Here is a 20444-nt window from a genome sequence, read left to right as displayed (position 1 = left end):
TGTGTGTGTGTGTTGGCCTCCCATGTCTGACTGAAGCACAGCTGCTTTGAAAAGGGAAAGAGAAAAACTTGCTCATGTAGCTCTGGATGTGCGGTTATGTCTTCTGATTTAAGATCATATATTATCCTCGTCAGTGATCACTCGGAATATAATCAGTATTAGTTTGTATTCACTTGATTACCTCTTCAGCAGAACAGAAGCCTAAATTATCCTTTTAATTCAACACGTGAGCAGATAACTGATGGAAATCTGTGAAGTCTGTACTTTTTTTCTTTCGGAGTAGTTTGCATTTTATACACAAGGGGGCGCTGTTCAGCTTCTTTAATTGTACACGGTAATGAAAAAAGGACTAAGTAATAGAAGAGAAAAATCCCTTGTAACACAGCGTGCTGGGCCTTTTTGCGTTTTTGCAGTGTTATGAGAACTTAGATATGATTTGTACAGAATTTTTACAGGTGTGAATTTTGCCCAACTTACTAAAACAAGGCGAAAGGAGCTTTAACACCTGGACACATTTGAAAGCAGGATTTCCATTAAAAAAAAATTCCCACCTGGCTATGAGAAGAAAAACCTGCGAACAAGTCCGAGGTGACATTTGAAGTGTTGCAGGTGGCTTGCTTTGTAGTTGGGTGTGTAATTTTCAGCCGATAATTATTCTTCAAAGTAGAGTTGCAACGGTGACTGATCACACTGACCACTGGTTACTAAAAGTATGTTTTAATTCTACACACCCTGTTATAGATGGAGAAAAAAAAAATTCTATGGCTTTGCTAAAAAGAACCTTTTTCCCCTTGATGCTGTTCTGAAATATGAAACACAGCGTCAGTGTATGACCATTGCATACTACGTTGCCAATACTACAGTGTGATGAGACTTTTGTTCTTGCATGAATCGAGACACTGTTCTCCTACCTCATGTTGTGATATAAAAAGATGTTTTTTAAGCAGAAGACACTGCATCTCTAACTGTTTATCATCATTGATATTTACTAGTAAATTACATAACTGTAAATGCTTTTAGCTAATACCTCAGTTGTATCTACTGTTTGTTTTTTTCTGTTTTGTTTTTTTTTGCCCTTCCCTGATTTCAGATCTTGTAAATATACCCTGTATAGACAATGAACTTGGATGAAATTCAAGTAAAGTTCTGTAGTGTCAAAACCAGCGTTGTCTTTTTCGTGTTTTGTCTGGTTGTCATGCCGACTTCACGCATGCTGCACGTAATAGAAAACGACAACAAGCAAACCGCGATGAGATCGCGCATGAAGGGTTAAAAATCCCCCAAATGAGCTCACTGGAACATCACAAGTGGGACTGAAGGTTTAGCCAATAATGAAATGAACAGGCAACAATTTAGTGGTTCAATTTTTTTTGAAAGGAAACATAAAATAATTTGCTTGGTCAGCCTCTTAAATTGATTCACCTGCGCGGTGAATCAAGTAAACTAATCAAGTCTTTGATTATCTTGCATGACAGTAAACTGAATATTAAGAGTCTGATATTTTCTGGCATGTCATACACAAATTATTTGATCAAAAAAATAGATAATTGTTAGTTACACACAAAGTTAGGTTACATTTTTCAGCATTTTTAAAACAATTTTTTTTTTATCATAATGTTTTTTATGTTTAATGCGTAGGCATGTTTAACATTTACTGGAAAAAATCTTTATAAGGCTGCAAAGACAGAGCAAAGAAACGTCTCTATTTCACATTTGACATTCAGCGGGCTGCGTCTCACTGCAACGTGTCGGCGTAAACACTCAAACTAAATCCAGCCGACGCCAACGTGGTTCCTTCTAATCCTGGCAGAGAGGTTTACCTGCAGCACAGACGGCTTTACAAGCGCTGGGAAGTCTGTTTTCTCTGGAGTTTACACCTGCGCGGTGAAATCTAAAGCCGCGCTGTTTCACAAGCCTGAGAGTGTGACAAGTATGAGATTAAGTTGAGTTCAGAGTGGATACAGCTGACAGGTGATCTGAGTCTGAAGCCCCGGATATGTGGAACCAGTTGAGGCGGATGACGCAGATGCTGAGGTTTTTTTTTGTTTTTTGTTTTTTTTTGGAGGGAATTCTGTATCGACCCCCAAAAAGTCTTATTCGGTAGAAGTTAACAAGGACGTTGCTTGCAAGTTTGCAGCCTGGGGTTGAAAATTATTCCCTCCACTGCATGAAAAACACAAACTCCTCAAAGCTGCGTGTCCGCCATCTTTGTTTTAATTCAGTTCAGAGTTAAAACTTCAGAAACAAGATCAAAATCAATTATTTTGTTGAGATTTTTATTTCAATTTTTTTTTTACTGAAACAACTTTCTGGTTTTCCAAACATTGCTGGTTAATTCACTTGGAAAAAAAACCAACCAAAAAAAACCCCACTGTGACCGATGATATGCTCATATAGGCCGAGGGGCAGCAGCGGGGGGGCTCTGCAGCAGTGCTAGCTGCTTTTGTAAAGTCGTCCCCTTGGGCTGAATGCTGACACCAGCATGCTAATATGCTTTCATATGCAAATGTTTAGCAGATATGTTTTCCTTGTGCATCTTATGTTTTAGCATTCAGGGCAGAGAGCTAACCCACAGTTTCTCCAAAAGATAAATTAACCTGAAAAAAAACCCCGGTCGTTTAAGCCCACTTAATGAAGTTCTGAAATTAATTCCATTACCTTCAAAGGGTCTTCTAATCATGCCGATGAAAAATATTCCTTCAGCTGACTGATTAAAAGGACTTTAACCCCTTAATGAAGTTTCGAGCCTGAAACAAAGATGGCTGCCCCGTGGTTATGATGAATCTGGAAGCAGTGTTACATCACCGGTCAATTAAATCCAACGATATCTCGGAGGCCTCAATGTCAGCACAGACTGGAGAAACCATCAGTGCAGCATTTTAGCATCCAAACAGTCTCTGATTAGCACAAACAACCGAGGAGCTTCCGATTTACAGCTTCTGATGACACTTCAGGTTCAGTGAAACTTGATTTACAGGGCTGAGTGATTATCACACAGAGGTTAAAGATTCGGTAAAAGATGGTTTCCAATTTGTGAAACCTTTATTTTATTTGTAAAAACTCAAAAAAAAAAAAGAAAAAAAAAAAGGGAGATTTCACTGCTTTCTCCTACATCCAGACCATTTGGACCTCGTCCGGATCTAAAACCACTGTATTAAAACCTGGACTACATTATCCTAGTGAGGCTAAAGATTCTTTATAGCGCAGTGTTTGTGAAACCTCAGTTTAAGTATGCGTGTATTAAACTTGGTGGTCTTGGACCCGGAGGAAAAATTAGCATTTTATTTGACAAGTCATTAACCGTGTTTTAAAGAACCTGTAATCTGGATTTGGACCAATTAAGATTAAATAAATATAGAAAAAGATTAAGTATTATTCAAACCGCTCATCTATGTCTAAAATTATTTGTATTAAAGTCAGAGTTGCAAATTATTTTTTAAATTAAGACAATTTTACCTTGTTAAAGTTGTTTATAATGCACTTGATTCCTGACAGGTATTGCTGTGTTAAGATTGTACTCATTGTACTTTGTACTCTTGTCAAACGCAAAACTGGTCTCGTGTCACCAAAGGCATCAGGGTTCGTCCTCTGGGGATCACGGCCGTCTGAAGACACTCCATGCCAGTCTATTCATTAGAGGTTCGGATATTTTGGTCTGGATCAAAGGGATGGACCAACTGACACTTTGCCTCTCTAGTGTCACATTTCTCTCTAGTTCCCTTAAGAGAAATCTAAATTATTTTTGGAACAAGACATTAAGGTCTCCACAGTCAATTTCCCTCCTTCAAACGCCTGCTTCATGTTTTGTCCTCTGACACTGGGCTAAAAATTAAGTTTCCACTCACAGAAGATGTCGGGAGGAAGTGCTGCCAAGCCCTGCGATAGCTGCGAGGCGGCACATAAAGCGACTGCTATCAGAAGGCTGTTGAGGAAGCAGAGCCAGGCGACGTTCAGGTCCAGGTACGAGGGTATTCCCACGGGCAGCAGGAGGAACACAGCCAGAAACACCAGAAAAGGGGTCCAAGTCTTGAGAAAGATACACAGGGTTTGGTGAACGAAACTTATCCTGGGGTGAGTTTGACTTTGGCTCGTGATCTGGTTTTTGAGAGGAGGCTCATTCAAAGATAACTGTGGGACGTTGCAGCGAAGCACAAGAGGACGCCCGGCATGAAGTGCAGCACAGCCCAGAATCAGGAGGAGCAGCACGGCAATGGACAGGATCCGAGCGGTGTGGAGGACCCAGCACCTGTGCATCTGGTGGTGGGAAACATCCTCCAACACGGGAACCACGTCAGACAGCAGGAAGACGTAGAGAGCTGCGAGGTTCCACAGGAAGCCAGCCACACACGAGCAGACGATCCATTTCGCCCTGAAGGTTACGCCTTGCAGCCTCCGAGTTATGATGCAGAAATGATCCAAACCAGCCGCGACTATAACAGGCCACTGCAGCACTCTGTAGACTTCTCCGAGGATTTGAACCAGCAAGCATACGTGGTATCTGGTCAGCTTCAAGCCGAGCAGGACGACGAATCCGTTGCTGCAGCTGTGGAGGGTGGTGACAGTGAGGGTTACTGCCGTGTCAACAACAGTCAGGGAAACACCGAAAAGTCCCAGGAAGCTTCTGCAAATGTGATTCCTCTGCAAAAACACCAGAGTCCAGTTGAGCAGACATTTCACTCCCAGACCGAGCAGGACGGAGGTGATGGAGATAAACATGATGCGTATTATGGAGGCGGTTTTAACCAGGAGTGCGCCAGGAACTGCGGGCCGTTATGGAGACTCAGCTGCATCTACAAGGCCAAAACAGAACTTTATTATTATTAAAGTTGTGAATTCCCTAAAAAGAACCCTAAATTTAAGGTAGTAAACTTTTCTGTCCAATATTAAATATTCATAGTAAGAAACAAGCCTCGGTAAACCTGTAATAACAGGTTTTTTTTGGCCACGCAGAAATGAGCTGTACACGACAACTTTTAAGTACTGAACTTGTTAACAAACATTTGCCTCATAATATTAATGTATCCGACAAATGAGTTGCAACATTATAGTTAACGTGTCAGCATGTTGCAGTTGTGTTTTTTTTTTTACAGGCAAGAGGGAACAGAAACTGTGAAGTTGTTGGATTTAAAACCAAGTCACTGAGATGAGAGATGCTAACGGCATTCACATACAATTAATCATGTGACTGTAGCTGCGTTAAAAAAACAAAAACATTATTACTTGGTAAGAGTTTAAACCTCAAACTCAACTAAACTGCCTTATCAGGACTGCGTGGCTGTGGTCTGTTTAGCAGAGAACGTCGCCGTGGCACGCACGGAGCAGCAGGAAGCCACAGGAAGCCACAGCATTTGTGACAAAATATTGCAAGTTACGTGGCTTGATCAAAATCAGCACCTGTGTTATACAAGTGTTTTTTTGAGTACTGGTTTGGGTACATTGGTGATTTCACAATGGTGATGAGCAGAAAAGAGCAATTAAAATGTTGTTTGGAAATCAGCAACCATCCCCCCTGAATTACTTCAGAAAGTCTGTGGCATTGTAGCAAGGAGGAGTTTTGATGAGCGGCATCCTCGTTTCAAGACGGGCCGAATGTCACTTGCCCGAGACGGAAGAAGGCGCTTCAGGTCGTACAACGGGTGAAACTCTGGAGCTGAGGTTGAGCCAACAATTAAAGATGGCATGAAGGTTAAAGCTTCCGATTGCTTCGTGCGCGTAACTGTGTGTCAGAGATTTATAAATAAAAACTCAAAGTGGAACTGGCCTAAAATAAAAAAGAAAGCGTTTAGTTTCTACTCCTCATATCTGCACCAGCATGGAGACAGTTTTCCATAGTAACCGGGATCCTTTTAGCCTTTTTTTTTTTTTAAATGTTTGAGGACAAGGCTGCTGAAATAACCAGAAGAGGAACTCGTGCCTTCAGTTCAGGGATAGGTGAATCATCAGTATAAACGTTACCAAATTCGTTTTAGACTTCTGTTTTTCCAAACTGTCTGTCCACCTGCAACTACAAAACAGACTGGCCCAGTTTGTGATGTCAATAATTCACAGTAGTTAATGGGATCACCATCTCGACTGCAGGTTCTGTTTAAGGTTATTACAATGATACAGATATCCTGGATAAAAGTCCATGAATGCATCATTCGCTCAAGGTCGCGCACCAAGTCCCTCGAGGAATAGTATATGAATATTACAGTAGTTTTTTTTTTTTTGCCCCACTGCTTCATAGCAGAAAGCAAGTCCTTTGAATGAAACGTCACATTTGTTTCAGCGTCACCTTCTGCACATGTAATAAATTACTTATATTCTTTTGTCAGTGTCTGAACACTTTCTTAACCACAAGTTTAAACAATGAAAAAAAAATGTTTTCAGATCTTTTCAATATAATCTTGCATTTAAGCGTCTTCTTGGACTTTATTATTATTAATATCCCAGCTGAAGCTCTGTATTGTGTTGTTTTTGTGTGTTTTGGACGGTTGTTATTTTTATTACTAATGAGCGTTAAAATGAACAAAAATCCATTCTTTCTGACTGTGTGAAGCAGAGTGGGAGTTTTGGTGTTACATTTTTCTCCATTTCTCAGTCAGTATTCTTGGCTAAATCCATCCGTACTGCAGAATTCCTCTGCTTCTGTCCACGAACAGCTAACACCATGCAGGTAGAGCTGCCTGGGGTTTAATAGGAAGCTGACGCTGACCCAATATTAACTGAAGAAACCAAACCATATTTCACTGTCATACAGAGAGAATTGAACAAAAATATATGAATGTATGTGTTCAGAATATTCTCTGAAAGGGATAGACATTTTTTTTCTCCTTTCTCCTCAGAAACGACTTGTACAGAAACTGAATTAAAAATGAAAAGAAGATTAATTTACTAAAGAGTTTTGCAGCAATCTGACCACGACACTTAAAATGAAAGTGCAAGTGAAAGAAGCAGATTTACATTTGGACTTATTACCTGTGGGAATGCAGTCATCTAATGTTGAAAGCAGCTTTGTATCCTTCTTGATAATGAGAAAACGTAGCTTAAAAAGAGGAAGCCGGTGAGGCAATTTGTATAGTATGTGCACAAGGAAGTACCCAAATCGTGACAACTTATTTTTCATGAAAGTGGTGTTTAAACAACCAATCGATGCACAAAATACACAGTCTCATTTCAGCAAGCAGCTTCACGCAGTCCAATAAGAAAGCTGCAGATATACAGCCGCAGAGAATGTGTAGACTTTAACCATGAGGAAGAACAAGAGCAAACAAATTATGACTTTAGGATATGACTATAAATAGAAAACCAACTCAGTGTCGTCTCATTCTATTAAGTTTTAACTCATGGTTTTTAACTTTGATGCAAATGTTTCTCAAAACCAATCTGAATGGAGTAACAGCAGTTCAACATAGAGCATATAAAACCGGCACTCTTTTGTAAACACGACAGTCTTTCCTCTTCGCTCAAACATTGTGTCAGTAGTACTCCTGTCACTTTGTGCCACCAAATAATTTACAGTTTTAAACCTGCAACCTGAAGTTGATCTCAAGTCCCCACATCGGAAGGAAAAACGATCTTTTGTTTATTTTAAAGGGGCCAATTTGACCTAAATTTAATTGAATTATTTGTGTTATTTATCTCTATAATACTGCTATTTGATTTTTTTTTTTTTTATCCAAAAGTTTTTTTTATTTTATGATTACTTGTACAGTATTACTGTACAAATGCAAACCCGGTCAGAGTCAAGTATATGGCTGAATCATGTGTGAAATGATAGACGGCTTTTAATTTGAAACCGATAAAGGAAGTTGCGGATTTTGAGTCAGTCCTGCAGTTCTGGAAGGTCCTTCCATTAAACATATGACCCAGGTTCTTACTGTTCCTTTGCTGTTCAATCTTAAAACTTAACCGAAACTTTAAAAATCAATCACTCATCACCGAAAACTTATATAGCACACGTTTGGCTTTTATGTTTGTCAGATGGTGTCCCTTTTGGTTTTACCTCTGTTATCTGTAACTCGGTCTGTAACATATTGTGATGTCTTGCTTTAACACTGCCTGCAATAATTGTCTGCTGAATGTGGTCTTTAATCAGTTGTTTGCATCGCGCGTTTTACTTTGCATGTTGCTTGCATTTTATCCTGTTTTATTTGATCCTGTACTAACTTTACATGTAATATGGAAGTATATGTCATACCCCGCATATGCATGCTGTTGTTTTAGTAGCTTTTTAAATGGGTCGACAGTTGAAAACTGTTAGTATATCCACTTGGTCACTTGTCTTGACTACCACCGCTGCTTTCGTCGTGCTGCGCTTGTAACATCGCGAGTGTCATATTGAATCCAACCAGCAGGGGCGAACACGGCGCTGCGTACTTAAGACGTCACCATAACTAGTACGTCACTTCCTCTCACGTACTGTTTCGTGTATTTAGTTTTTACACTTTGCTGGCGATGTCTCTCAGTAAACATACGTCTGGTGGCGTCTAAAACACGCCGAAAACCTTTGACGAACCAGTGTCTAGACGAGCACGCGTGTTTGTTCGCGCCAAAGTAAGTCTTCTCTCCGTTTCTATTCGAGGTGTTTTCAGACCGGTTAGCCGGGTTAGCCATTGCTAGGTAACGTTAGCTGTCAACAAATCAGCCCTCGTTTTTCAGGTCGGAGACTGACAGCTGTCACTCGTCAGAGTTACGCAACCGTTTTTGTGCGTGTTACGTTATTATTATTTTCTGCGAGTAGTTGTGTTGTACACAAGGCGGTTATCTTATTCGTGACGGGGCCAAGGTCACTGCTGTGAATATCACGTGAAGCCGGACGCTGGTTTGATGTAGATTTTAGTTGAGCACGTTTCATTAGTTTAATGGTGCGATTTGTTTTGTTGTTGTTGTTGTTGTTGTTGTTGTAATGTGTCGTATGAATCATGTCGATATAGTCTGTTTTGCTGTATGATTGAATCTAACAACATGAATGATGAAATATTCGTTTTATTTCTTCAGGTTAAACAATTACTCAATTTAACCTGAAAAAGACAAAAATATATATATATATATATATATAAATTATCCAGAGGCTTCAGTGATGTATGTTCGACTGATTAATCTGTTTTTGTCGTGTTTTTTTGAGCAACACGAGTTCAATACTTTATATATAATATTATATAATATGTAAAAAAATAAAATAAAATAATAAAAAAAAAAAAATTCAGGCTACAGCTTCTTTAAATGGCAGGAATTACTGCTTATTTTTTGTCATATTTAATATTAAACTGGAGATCTTTAAGACTTTAAGGAAGTCAGTAATATTTTCACTTTTAACTCTGACATGTCACAGACTGAACAATTAACTGATTTAAACAAAAAGGAATCTGCAGATTGATCACCAAGGAAAAAAACATTATATGAACCCCACTTAAAAAGCCTGTGTTTATTCACCTTTGCTTTATCAGTCAGTTTTTCAGTGCTCATTTGTGACTTGAACTACGAGTAGTTGCTGTTCTACTTATTGAACTATACTTAAAATACTTACATTTTTGGGCTCAGGATGCAACTGATTGAGCATTTTATCTAAGAAATATCAGAAAACTGGGAAAATGTCTGCTATACATTTTTAGGTTCAAAGGTCATGTCTTCACAGTGCTTTTGTTGTTTGATCAGCTGTTTAACATCCACAGAAACTTAATTTACAACAGTGTAAGAGTACAAAAAGCAGCCGACCCTCTTATTTGAGAAGCTAGAACGGGAATGTTTTTCATTTTAGCTTCGTAGATAATTATCAAAGTAGTGGACGATCCATTTTCAGGAATTTTGAAAGTGATCAGCTAATTTTTTTTCAGCTCTTCTTAAGTATTGAATAGTTATAAAACAATTGTATTGACTGCTTCTTATTACTTAAGTATTCAGAATATCTTTCACAGATGGTTTTATATTGCTTCACAGCAGAATGGAGAATTCAGAGACCAGTCCAACATCGAGGCCCCTGGCAGTGCCAGACAGGGGCACAGTGCGACCCTCGGGCCACCTGGGTCAGCTGTCCGAGTCGGCCAGGCCCTCCAGGCACAGGCAGCACCCGTCCAAGTCACCAAGGAGACGGCGGGACGGGAAGAGGTTGCAGCGGCGGGGGGATGGTCACGAACAGCTGCTGCGGGAGATCGAGCGGCGCAGGTTGCCAGGCCAACACGAGCACTTGGAGCCCTCCGGTTCGGCGAGTGACACAGCGGAAAGCTCTCCTAAGAGGTTTGCACGGCAGGTTGCCAGCTGGTCCGCCGTACCGCTGGCACAACACTGCTGCGTGGGACATGAGGTAATATTGTCTTGACTCCTCTTTTTGTTTTCGCCTCACAGAAGAGCCCACTTTCTACATGGACCGTATCCAGCCACTCACTTCGGACCCAAAGCCTGTATTCTTCCCAACCCAACTTCAGTCATGTAAGCATGAGTGTGCTGAATGAGTCAAACTTTGAAGTGTTTGTTAGGACATTGACACAGAAAAAGTTTGTGCAACTGTGTGAGATAACGAGAATGTCGTGATTGGATGTTGCGTGGGATGGGAAGGCTCACACAACAGACCACAGATGCGTATTGTCACCTGATCTCAAAGAGTTCCCTCGGATTCGATCTGAAAAAAACTGACACGGACTGAATTATCTGCAGCATGCCTGTCGTCCGCCATGCAAAGAACAAGAGAGACACATGGTAAAGAGGACAGAGAGAGAGAGAGAGAGAGAAAGACATTTTTTTTTGATTTTATGTTGTTTGGAATTTGACCCTCGATCATGCAGACAGTTTCCTTTACAGTTAATGAATGACTCAAGCTGTTTGTAAAATGGTGACATGTCTTCATTTAATTCAGAAGACATGGTATCAGTGAGACATTTGACTTCATTTGAAGTCTCTCAGGATCCAAAGCAAACTGAGCGAAACTCTCGGTACAACGTAATTATTAGGTAACTGTTGAATATTTAATTTCTTGTTCTGGCTTCCTTTTCTACTCTTGTTTTTTGTGCTTTATAATTTGCTGTTGGTGGGCAGTGCTGGTGTATATATAGCCATGTGTAATTGTGTGTGTGTGTGTGTGTGTGTAATTTGGAGTGCCTCTGTGTCCAAGGCACATCCAGGACCCGGCCAGCCAGAGGCTCACCTGGAATAAACCTCCAGTCAACGTGCTCGTCATCCGGAAAATCCGAGATGAGAGCCTGGTCGAGCCTTTCAAAGAGCTCTGCAGGTTTCTAGTCGAGGTACATGACACAGTATTTGATGCATCGCACGGTTGATATTATACATGTTTTAGAGTATGACCGTACTTTGACGTTAATGTGAAATAAGGAAGGCAGATTTGGCATCTAAAACAAAACAGAATTACAGTTTGAAGTAGATTTTGTATTTCTCGGTGATCACGTTAGGAGGAATGATATATTACTTCCGAGAGGTGTGTGCAATTAATTTTCTGTTAATGTATAAGTGCAACACGGACGTGACATCTCCAGTTGCTCTGCACTTCAAACATGATTAAAAACATGACGTCAGCCACCGTAACTGACATATGGACATGTTCTGCAGGTCGTCAACGTGCCCGTACCTGGAGAAAAAAACCCACTCAATCTTTACTTCTTGTATTTATATTCTGTGTACTATTACACCTCATGGTTTATAGCATTTTCAGTTCGTGGGGAAAGTTTTGTAGTGATTATTTTCTTACGTTGTTGTGACTTCGTAAAGACCTTTCCTGGTCCCATTAGCTGTTATGTTTTGTTGATGAACCCTTTGAAATGTATATTTTCTTTTTAATTCTTAATTTTCTTCTTTAAAAAAAAAAAAACTGGCAAAATTACACAATTTACCAGCCAGAAACTGCAAAAAAAAGAAATTGTTATCAAGTTTTCAAACTTCCAAGGGTCCAGATTCTGTAAAAAAAAAAAAAAAAAAAAAAAAAAATTCAAAACCCCCGAATGACTCGGATGAGACCAACAGTCATTTGACAAAAATTCAGTCAATTGTAAACGGTCTTAAAACAGTCTGGTGCGTGCACAGAGGAGACAGGACGGAGAGCACAGAGAGCTTTGTAGATATTGTGAAGATGTAAATAGTTCAATATGTACATATTGAATGTTGATAACACTTGTGGGCACCTGGAAAATGTTGTGTGTATATATAGACTGTGTCTTTCTTAAAATGTTTGTAAAGAAATCAGCAAAGACCATTCAACATAAGATTTTTTTCCTTCTTTCATAATTTATGGTATTATAACTGCGTTATACTGCACAAAAGACATTTCCGAGTTCTCCCTACTTCTAGCCGTGATTGTGCGGTTTCCATAGAGGTTCAAGACCTGATGGTGCGGTAAAGAAAAATGAGCCCGCAGAGAGTGACGATGTGAGAGGAGGGAAAAGAAAACCAAAAAAAGGGTCCAGAAACTGCTCGGGGTTCACGGTGTTAATCCGTCCAATGTAAAAAAAAAAATCTGTATCCGCCATCAGAGCGTGGTCTGATAGCTCCAAAAGGTTTGGCTGGAAAAACTTGGTGCATGAAATACAAGTCATGGTGTGGAGACATTTCATCATATTTTTTTAAGCATCACTCACAATTTCCACTTTGCAGAATCTGTGCCATTTCTTTATAGTATGAATATGAAGTGCGTTCGCAAACATACTTAAAGTTTAAAACATTGATGGAAAAATCTGGATTTGTCCGTCTTCCATGTTTACAAACACAACTGATGTGCTTAAGCTTTTTAAAGCATCCGAAAACATGACTTAAATCGATTTTATTGTTCTGTAATGTTTGTCTACTGTATTAATTACAACACCTGTTGCTCAATTTGCGACTATTACCAGGTTGAAATTTAATTTTTTTTTAAATTTTAGCAGCCGGTGAGAATCGTTCGTTTGCATTTGGAAATAGTTTGTATCTGAACTAAAACACCTTTCTAAGTGATTTCAGCGATCGTAAATTAAACTCGCGTTCCTGCTGCGAAAGAACAGAGTGCACAGGAAAACATTTCTGATACCGAAGAGCAACAACTCCGAACAAAAAGAATCCAGGAAATGGTCCAGACATGTACGTTGGAGTCTGGTCTCCAGCGGTTACGGCACCTTTTGACCACGTTTCCAAAACAAGCTGCTCTTTGTGAAACAAACCGTCAGCGCTCCCACGTATTTACTTTCCATACAAACACTGTCACATTCATCTGCTCATGTCTGGCATACGCTCAGCTTTATTTTGAGAAGCATACTTTTGAGAGATGCGTGTGTGCGTGTGCGTGTGTGTGCGTGCGCGTGCGTGTGTGTGTTTTGGCTGTCGCCACTAAAGCGTGTGTTTGTGCATCAGGAGAAGCAGATGATGGTGTACGTGGAGCGCAGGGTCGCGGACGATGCCACGCTGTCCATGGACGAGGCCTTCGGCTCCATCCGCAACCAGCTCTGCACCTTCAGAGAGGGTGAGACTTCCACACCAAACGCTTTGCTGCGGGAAACATTAAAGCGCAACTAAAGGCCACATTTTAACCTGCAGAAGAACGAGTATGGAAAAAAAAAAAAATCGACTGAAAGACGGGTCTTTTATACGGTGGTGTAAAAACTTCCCTTCAGTGCGGGACTTTTACATTTTAATAAATATCTCTTCTGCGTTGAGATTCTTGCCAAGCGAGTTCACGTAATGCTGATTAAACCTCTCGCCTGCAGATAAATCTCTCTATTTCACAGCAGTGCTGGTCTTAGGGGTGCATACTGAGCACGCTCTGTGGGCGGAGCTTGCGCCAGTGACTTCCACCAGCTGAGTTGGATAACTTCCAGTTCAGCTCTATGCTAATGTGAATCATGATTTAAAAAAAAAAAAAAAAAAATGATTCGATCGTGTGGCTCCTCCAGACTTTCCGAAATGTTTTCGGACAGAATGGGTAAAATATTGGACGGTGAAACATTTTGCTGGGGTTGCATCATTTAAAACAAACGATCCACTGCTTTGCAGCAAAGACACGCTGACGTAAGCACGTGTTGACAGTGTTGTTGTAATTACTGTCCCTGGCAGAAGGGGGAGACAAAAGTTCTGCACCGCAGGTTTAATAGAAATAAAAGTAGAGAGGTTTCAGCAGTGAAGTGCAAACATTAAAAGTATTTCATCTTTTCCCCCTTTGAACTGTTACATTATTGATCGTCCATATCTGAGCATGATTTCAGTGCGGTGGGTGGTTCTGCTGTTACAGAAGTTAAAGGATGTACTTACAGTATGCTACTATTACAGTTTTACATGTACGGTGCAGATGAGATGATTTATGAAAATAAGCATAGGATTTCTATAGTATCATCTTATAATAAGATTTATAGACTTCTTGACTTTGTCCTTTAATCCCAATGAGCACTGACCCGTCCAGAAGTCTTCAGTCTAACGTCTTTGCCGTCGTTCAAACGACGTCCGCCGAGGAGTCCGAACGATATTTCGGACGTCCAACAGAAGCCCAGCGTGGGTCTGGACCGACTGATGTCACACAGACATGATCTGAACGTCTCCCTGACGCTGTGTGATGTCTTCATAGCGGTGATAAACATCAAATAAAAAAAGGGGACCAGACATATTTTAAACCGTTAAATTGATATCATTTAAACGTTAGTGTCCATATCTGAGTAAATGAATCAGTAAAGAGGTTTATGGTAATTTAGAAGGCCGATTTAGTGTAATCTTTATCCATGAATAAATAGTTTCTGGTTTTCCTACATGTCCTTTGTTTCAAGTATTTTCTGACCAGTACGGTGTCAGCAAAGAAACACAAATATTTAGTCATCAGAAGGAAAGACACTGGCAGTAAATGTTACTGTCTTCTAAGTTTGAATACGTTTTAATTGTTATTTATAGTTATTTATTTCAAAGTTTTTCTGATTGGTGTTTGTTGATTTAGAGTGGAAGCTTTGTAAATTCCACATATTTATAGATAAATCAATTGAACCTCGGTGTTCGTCTCTGCGATGCGGTGGCGTGACCGGACTTGACTTTTGACTTTGACTTCTCGCGTTTTCTCATCTGGTGTCATCGTCCTGTTAGATCAACACGTATGTTACGTCAGAAGTTGTTTTCGAAGAACGAAGCAGGGAGTTGCTGTCGTAGCGCCGACGTGTCCGAAACATCTGTTTTCTCTGTTAGTTTTGGATCGGGTGGGTCGGTGGCTGTTTCTCATCGGAGAGCTTCAGAGTCCACCGAGTCATCAGGTGCTCCCACGAAGGGCTTTTAGGAAATTTAATTAATTTTGTTCCTTTGAGACAGAAAACATTGTTACTCGTCCTCAAAATTAACTCATCAGCAGACTGTGTCAAAGTAACGCTGATACATTAAACGATTTGTGTGACTTCAGGTTATGATGACATCTCTGACTGCATCGACCTCATCATCTGTCTGGGGGGCGACGGGACTTTGCTCTACGCCTCCTCTCTCTTCCAGGTATTGTGATGTTGTATTTTTAATCCCTTAAATTACTGAAATCATGCTTGTTAAAAGTAGTTTATACTTGATAAGATTACTGTAAAAAAAAAAAAAGACTAATTTCATCAGATTTTTTTCCTTATCAGGTTTTTATTTCACAAACTCAAAGAAAAAAGTAATTTTTATGGTAAAGACTCGTATACTATACATGTAAATATACCGGACGTTGAGGTTTATATTTGCACATTATGAACAAATTTTTACAAATATCTTTCCTGGATGAATGGATGTTTATATGAAATACTATCACGGATTTTCTTTTCACAAAGTAATATAAAACCTTTTCGCGCCGAATGTACAGAGATTTTGTATCTGTTGTGCTCAGATGGTTGAATGGAGCAGACTTGGTTTTCTCTAAAGGCTGCGTGGCTTCTCTTCCCTGCAGGGCAGCGTCCCTCCTGTCATGGCCTTCCACCTCGGCTCTCTGGGCTTTCTGACGCCCTTCAAGTTTGAGTCTTACAAGACTGAAGTGGCCAAAGTGTTCGAAGGTAAATCTGTGAAATCATTTCGCATTCTAACTATTGTAGACATGGACATCATGACCTTCCTCGCTTCTGTTTTTCACGCGTGTCGGACGGTGTTTCAGGAAACGCGGCCATCACTCTGCGCAGTCGCCTGAAGGTGAAGGTGGTGAAGGACATGCTTCAGAGAACAGGACGGCCGCCGTACAGCAGAGAGCAGCAGCAGCAGCAGCAGCAGGAGGAGGAGGAGGAGGAGGAACACAACGGGCTGCTTCCTCACGGGCACACCAACAGCGAGGCCGGCAAGGTCACCCTGCAGCTCCAGGTGAGGACGGAGCTGTCCAGTCCATCGCTGGACTGTTTATGTTCATCAAATAAGCTTGTTTGCTTAAATGTTTTTGTTTTTAGAAGCTCTGGTTGAGGTGGTGTTATTTTCTGATATGCTGGATTAAACTATTGAGTTTAAAAACTAAATCAAGCAGAGTGAAGATGCAGTTGCAGTTTGGGCCCAAGGAAACATTTGAGGAACTTGAAAACCTGCATTTTTAGCCAGAGGATGCAGGGATTGAATTTAATCCTCGGATCTGAGGCAGAGTTTTCTGATGACCAAGAAATTGATGACGCGCTGAAGTTGCGGCAGCTTTAAGTTTTGTAAAGTTTTATTCGTACAATAAGGGATTTAAATTTAAGCCAATAGAAGAACGAAAATCTGTCTTTTCTGTAAATATTGCTAATGTCAGGTTGAGAGCACGAAAACAGGAGAAAAAAAATAATCGTTAAGTTGCTGATTGTTTCATTGATTTGGTCAGCAGATCACCTCCTCTTCCACCTCTACATGTCTGCTCTGCATTCATTCAGTCGATCGACTCAAACAAGAGTCAGCAGAGAATAAAAAGAACAACACCATGACTCTGTTGTTGTGTTCCCTTCACATGCAGCTGTTTTTCAGTCTAATTCTTGAACATCTTCAGATTCAGCAGCTGAGAGCTCTGAGTTCTGCGTCAAGTTCTCCTTGTTCTGTAAATATTTATTTTGAGGTTCATGTGACTGCCGTTTGTTCTCCTTATTAATTCCTGATCACTGATTCCCGGGTGTGTCGTGTGTGTGTGCATGTACCATTCTTGTGGCTCAGTGACATCAGCCGCGTTGTCATGGCGACAGTCATAATAAAGCTACTTGGCGCAGATACGGGAGAGAAAGTCGGATGTTGTGAAGTTCTGTTGAGCCAGTTGCCATGGCGACCGTGGCGTCGACGGCAAAGTCAGCGCCGAATGGAGCTCTAATGATTCCTGATGCTCTCGGTTTGACACGCAGCGTAACCAAACAACATACCACAGTGCTGGAGACACGCACGCACACGCACGCACGCACACGCACGCACACGCACGCACACGCACACGCACGCACGCACACGCACGCACACGCACGCACACGCACGCACACACACACACACACACCCCCTCCCCGTGCTGCAATTTGTCATTCTCAGTGGACTCCTCATCCCTCTCCCCCCGTGTCATCGACAAAAAGGCAGCGACGGTTTGTTGTGGTCCCTGAACCTCAGTTTGACATCCCATTACATCACGTCTGCTGCGTCCAGCAGGATGTTTGAGTTGTGCTCAGCTGACGTCAGTACATCTGCCAGACATCGCTGCTCAGCGCTGCAGTATCCTGTGTGACAGACTAAAGTGTGGAACATGATTTGTAGGCTGCTGGTCTGCTCGTAGTTTCCCGTTGTCATGTAGAGCGGTGATGTACTTCAACTGTGCATCTGCGGCTGGATCGTTTCATGTTTTTATTGACTGCATTGATTCGTTTTACCGTCTGAAAAGGGATTACATAGTGAAGAGCAGCGTTCGACGGCCGTGGAGGTATTCCACATTAAAGCCGCTATTGTAATCGGGTCTTTATTACCTCTTAATCAATAGATTTGATTGTTTATTTGTTAGCTGTACATCACAAAAGAGATTTCACTTCAATTCAGATGAGTAGTTAGACTGAGGGCCAATGACAAACTGATCAGTTCTGGTGTGAAGAGCGCCACCATGTGGGGATTATTAAACAACCACAAAGACTTAACCATTTTTTTTAAAACTCTTGTTGGGTTTGTATTGATTTATAGATCTGCATTACCCACTTCTATTTCTACATCCTTCAGTCTTTCATTTAAAAAAAAAAAAATTCTTTTCATTTTTTTAATATGCAGCTTCATTTTCCTGCTACAAGTACATGTGCGTGGACGTGCACTGCACATGCACATAAACACATGAGAACAGTTCTTGTTTTTGGCCTATAGGTGGCACTACAGTGACATTTTTTTTTAATGTAAATGGTCATGAGTCGGTGGTTTTGCTTGAACAATGCCTTATTATTCCCAAACAGGATTCAGGTTTTCTGTGAAATGCAGACAGTGTATCACTGTTACACATCCAGATAAAAAAAACAAAACAAACGTGTGTGCAGCCTCTGTGGAGTTGTGTGTTCTCGTAACCTTAACTGGGGTGTTTGTGTGTGTGTATACAGGTGTTGAATGAGGTGGTGGTGGATCGAGGCCCGTCCTCCTACCTGTCCAATGTGGACTTGTACCTGGACGGACGACTCATCACATCAGTGCAGGGAGACGGTGAGCAGCGTTGCAGCACAGTTTCTGAACTGAAACAAAGTGTCGAACAAATCAAATGAATGTGGCGAACTAATATTGTGCAAAAACATATGAAATATCATCCCCGTCTCCGCCCGTCTCCTCCTCAGGTGTGATCGTGTCCACACCTACAGGCAGCACGGCGTATGCAGCCGCGGCAGGGGCCTCCATGATCCACCCCAACGTTCCCGCCATCATGGTCACGCCCATCTGCCCACACTCGCTCTCCTTCAGGCCCATCGTGGTCCCTGCTGGGGTGGAGCTCATGGTAATTTGTCACGCTTTGGTCTCGGTTCTCGCACCCAGTTTCTTCCTCGCAGCTCTGTGGAAAGTTCAGTTTTATTCTGCCGCTGCATGGTGTCCCACAGAGGACAGGACTCTCCTAAACACTAGACGAGTTCCCGGCTTTTTGTTCACCCGTCACCTGCTGTATTTGAAGTATTTAGTTATTTGTTTAGTTTTCGCTTTTTTTTGTTTTTTTTTTGTTTTGTACTTGCTCATTTGAAGTCTTAATATTTTTGCAACTTCTCCACGGAAACCGACAGTCATTGCTCGTGTTCCCTGAAACAGATCACGTTGTCTCCCGATGCCAGGAACACCGCCTGGGTGTCGTTCGACGGCAGGAAGAGACAGGAGATCCAACACGGAGACTGGTGAAGAAAACTAACCGTTACCTGTCCGTGCCATTATACAGATTTTAGATTGATTGATTTAAGATGACCGCTCTTGTACGTTTCCCCTCCCGACAGCATTAAGATCACGACGTCTTGTTACCCAGTGCCGTCTATCTGCTGCCACGACCTGGTGTACGACTGGTTTGAAAGTCTGGCTCAGTGTTTGCACTGGAACGTACGCAAGAGGCAGGCGCGACTCGCCGACGTCTCGGACTCATCGGACACGGAAAACTGAAGTTCTGGGGAGTGTTTCCCTGGTGAAAGACATCGGAGGGCGCCGCTCGCCGCAGCAGCCGAGTGAGACCGAGGTTCGTTTCAGAGGCGAGTTGAGGAAACGGTAGGCTGCAACGTCTTTGGCCACGTCGGTGTTACAACGATCGCACTGTTCATACAGGACTCGAAACACAGAGTCGCCGTCGTCTCATTACATTCCAGCGCAGTTTTATCTGGAGCTTCCGGGGAGAGAGCACGTTTCTCTCCCCGGGATGAAAACGGGATAAATGATTACGTAGAAATTGCAATGTGAACGATGGCGACCACAAATATTGGCATGAACCGGTGTGAACTATAGGTTGAAAAACACTGACGAGGCTGTTGCTACTCAACCTATAAATGTAATTTTGTACATGCAGCACTCTAGGATGGACTTTATTTAATGTCATATGTATGTGATATTTATATATTTGGAGTTGGAAATGATTGTAAAAATAACCTACTTCAAACTCTTCTCTTGCTGAGCCAACCAAAGACGCCTGTATGCGATTGTTTTCAGCTCCACAAACATCTTGTTGAAACCAGAACCTTCTTTCTGTAACTGTGAAAAGACATGTTTTCTGTCGCCTTCAGCACTTTTCTGCCCGAGTTTAAATTCAGATTGCATGTAGTAGGAACGAGGCAGAAAATCTTGATCGATTAACTGTCAAACTGCCAAAGGAGGAAGCAGAAGGCAGCGACGGGGAAATAAAGCTTAAAAAACGGTCAGTCTTTTATCTTTTTTTGTTTTTTTTTGTTCGTCTGATCTTTGTGTGAAGTCAATCGATGTTTTGGGATGTCATCGGATTATTGAGGGCATAAAATATGTTCAGCGCAGATATAGTGAAGCAACCAGTCATTGAAGTCATTCAAGCTGAAAGTCTGTAACCACAAATATCTAAACTTGAATGCGGTTTCGTGTCAAATATAAAAAAAAGAAAGAAAAAAATTCAAGAAAACATAACAATA

At 41.3% G+C, this 20444-nt stretch overlaps 2 protein-coding genes across 3 annotated transcripts; one reads left to right on the top strand and one right to left on the bottom strand.

Moving 5' to 3' along the window:
• Positions 1-3392: 3392 nt before the first annotated feature.
• Positions 3393-7003, bottom strand: gpr160 (G protein-coupled receptor 160). Its single transcript, XM_069158055.1, has 2 exons — positions 6958-7003; positions 3393-4790 (listed from the first exon to the last, which is right to left on the bottom strand). Exon 2 carries the CDS (start codon positions 4714-4716, stop codon positions 3823-3825), a length of 894 nt encoding a protein of 297 aa, XP_069014156.1. The 5' UTR covers positions 4717-4790; positions 6958-7003; the 3' UTR covers positions 3393-3822.
• A 1401-nt stretch (positions 7004-8404) lies between these two features.
• nadkb (NAD kinase b) lies at positions 8405-20204 on the top strand. 2 transcript variants are annotated; one of them, XM_069157774.1, is made up of 12 exons: positions 8405-8535; positions 9922-10215; positions 10324-10407; positions 11087-11216; positions 13306-13414; positions 15320-15405; positions 15833-15935; positions 16034-16233; positions 18432-18531; positions 18660-18817; positions 19120-19202; positions 19299-20204. In XM_069157774.1, exons 2-12 carry the CDS (start codon positions 9923-9925, stop codon positions 19456-19458), a joined length of 1506 nt encoding a protein of 501 aa, XP_069013875.1. In that variant the 5' UTR covers positions 8405-8535; position 9922; the 3' UTR covers positions 19459-20204. The 2 variants fall into 2 exon arrangements, with proteins under 2 accessions (XP_069013875.1, XP_069013874.1); XM_069157773.1 differs by having other exon boundaries at positions 9919-10215.
• Positions 20205-20444: the final 240 nt, after the last annotated feature.

This window comes from Embiotoca jacksoni, unplaced genomic scaffold, assembly GCF_022577435.1.
Source record: "Embiotoca jacksoni isolate LCO1_2020_lvr unplaced genomic scaffold, fEmbJac1.0.p SCAF_22, whole genome shotgun sequence".
NCBI lineage: Eukaryota > Metazoa > Chordata > Actinopteri > Embiotocidae > Embiotoca > Embiotoca jacksoni.
This window is presented reverse-complemented; position numbering and strand designations above follow the sequence as displayed.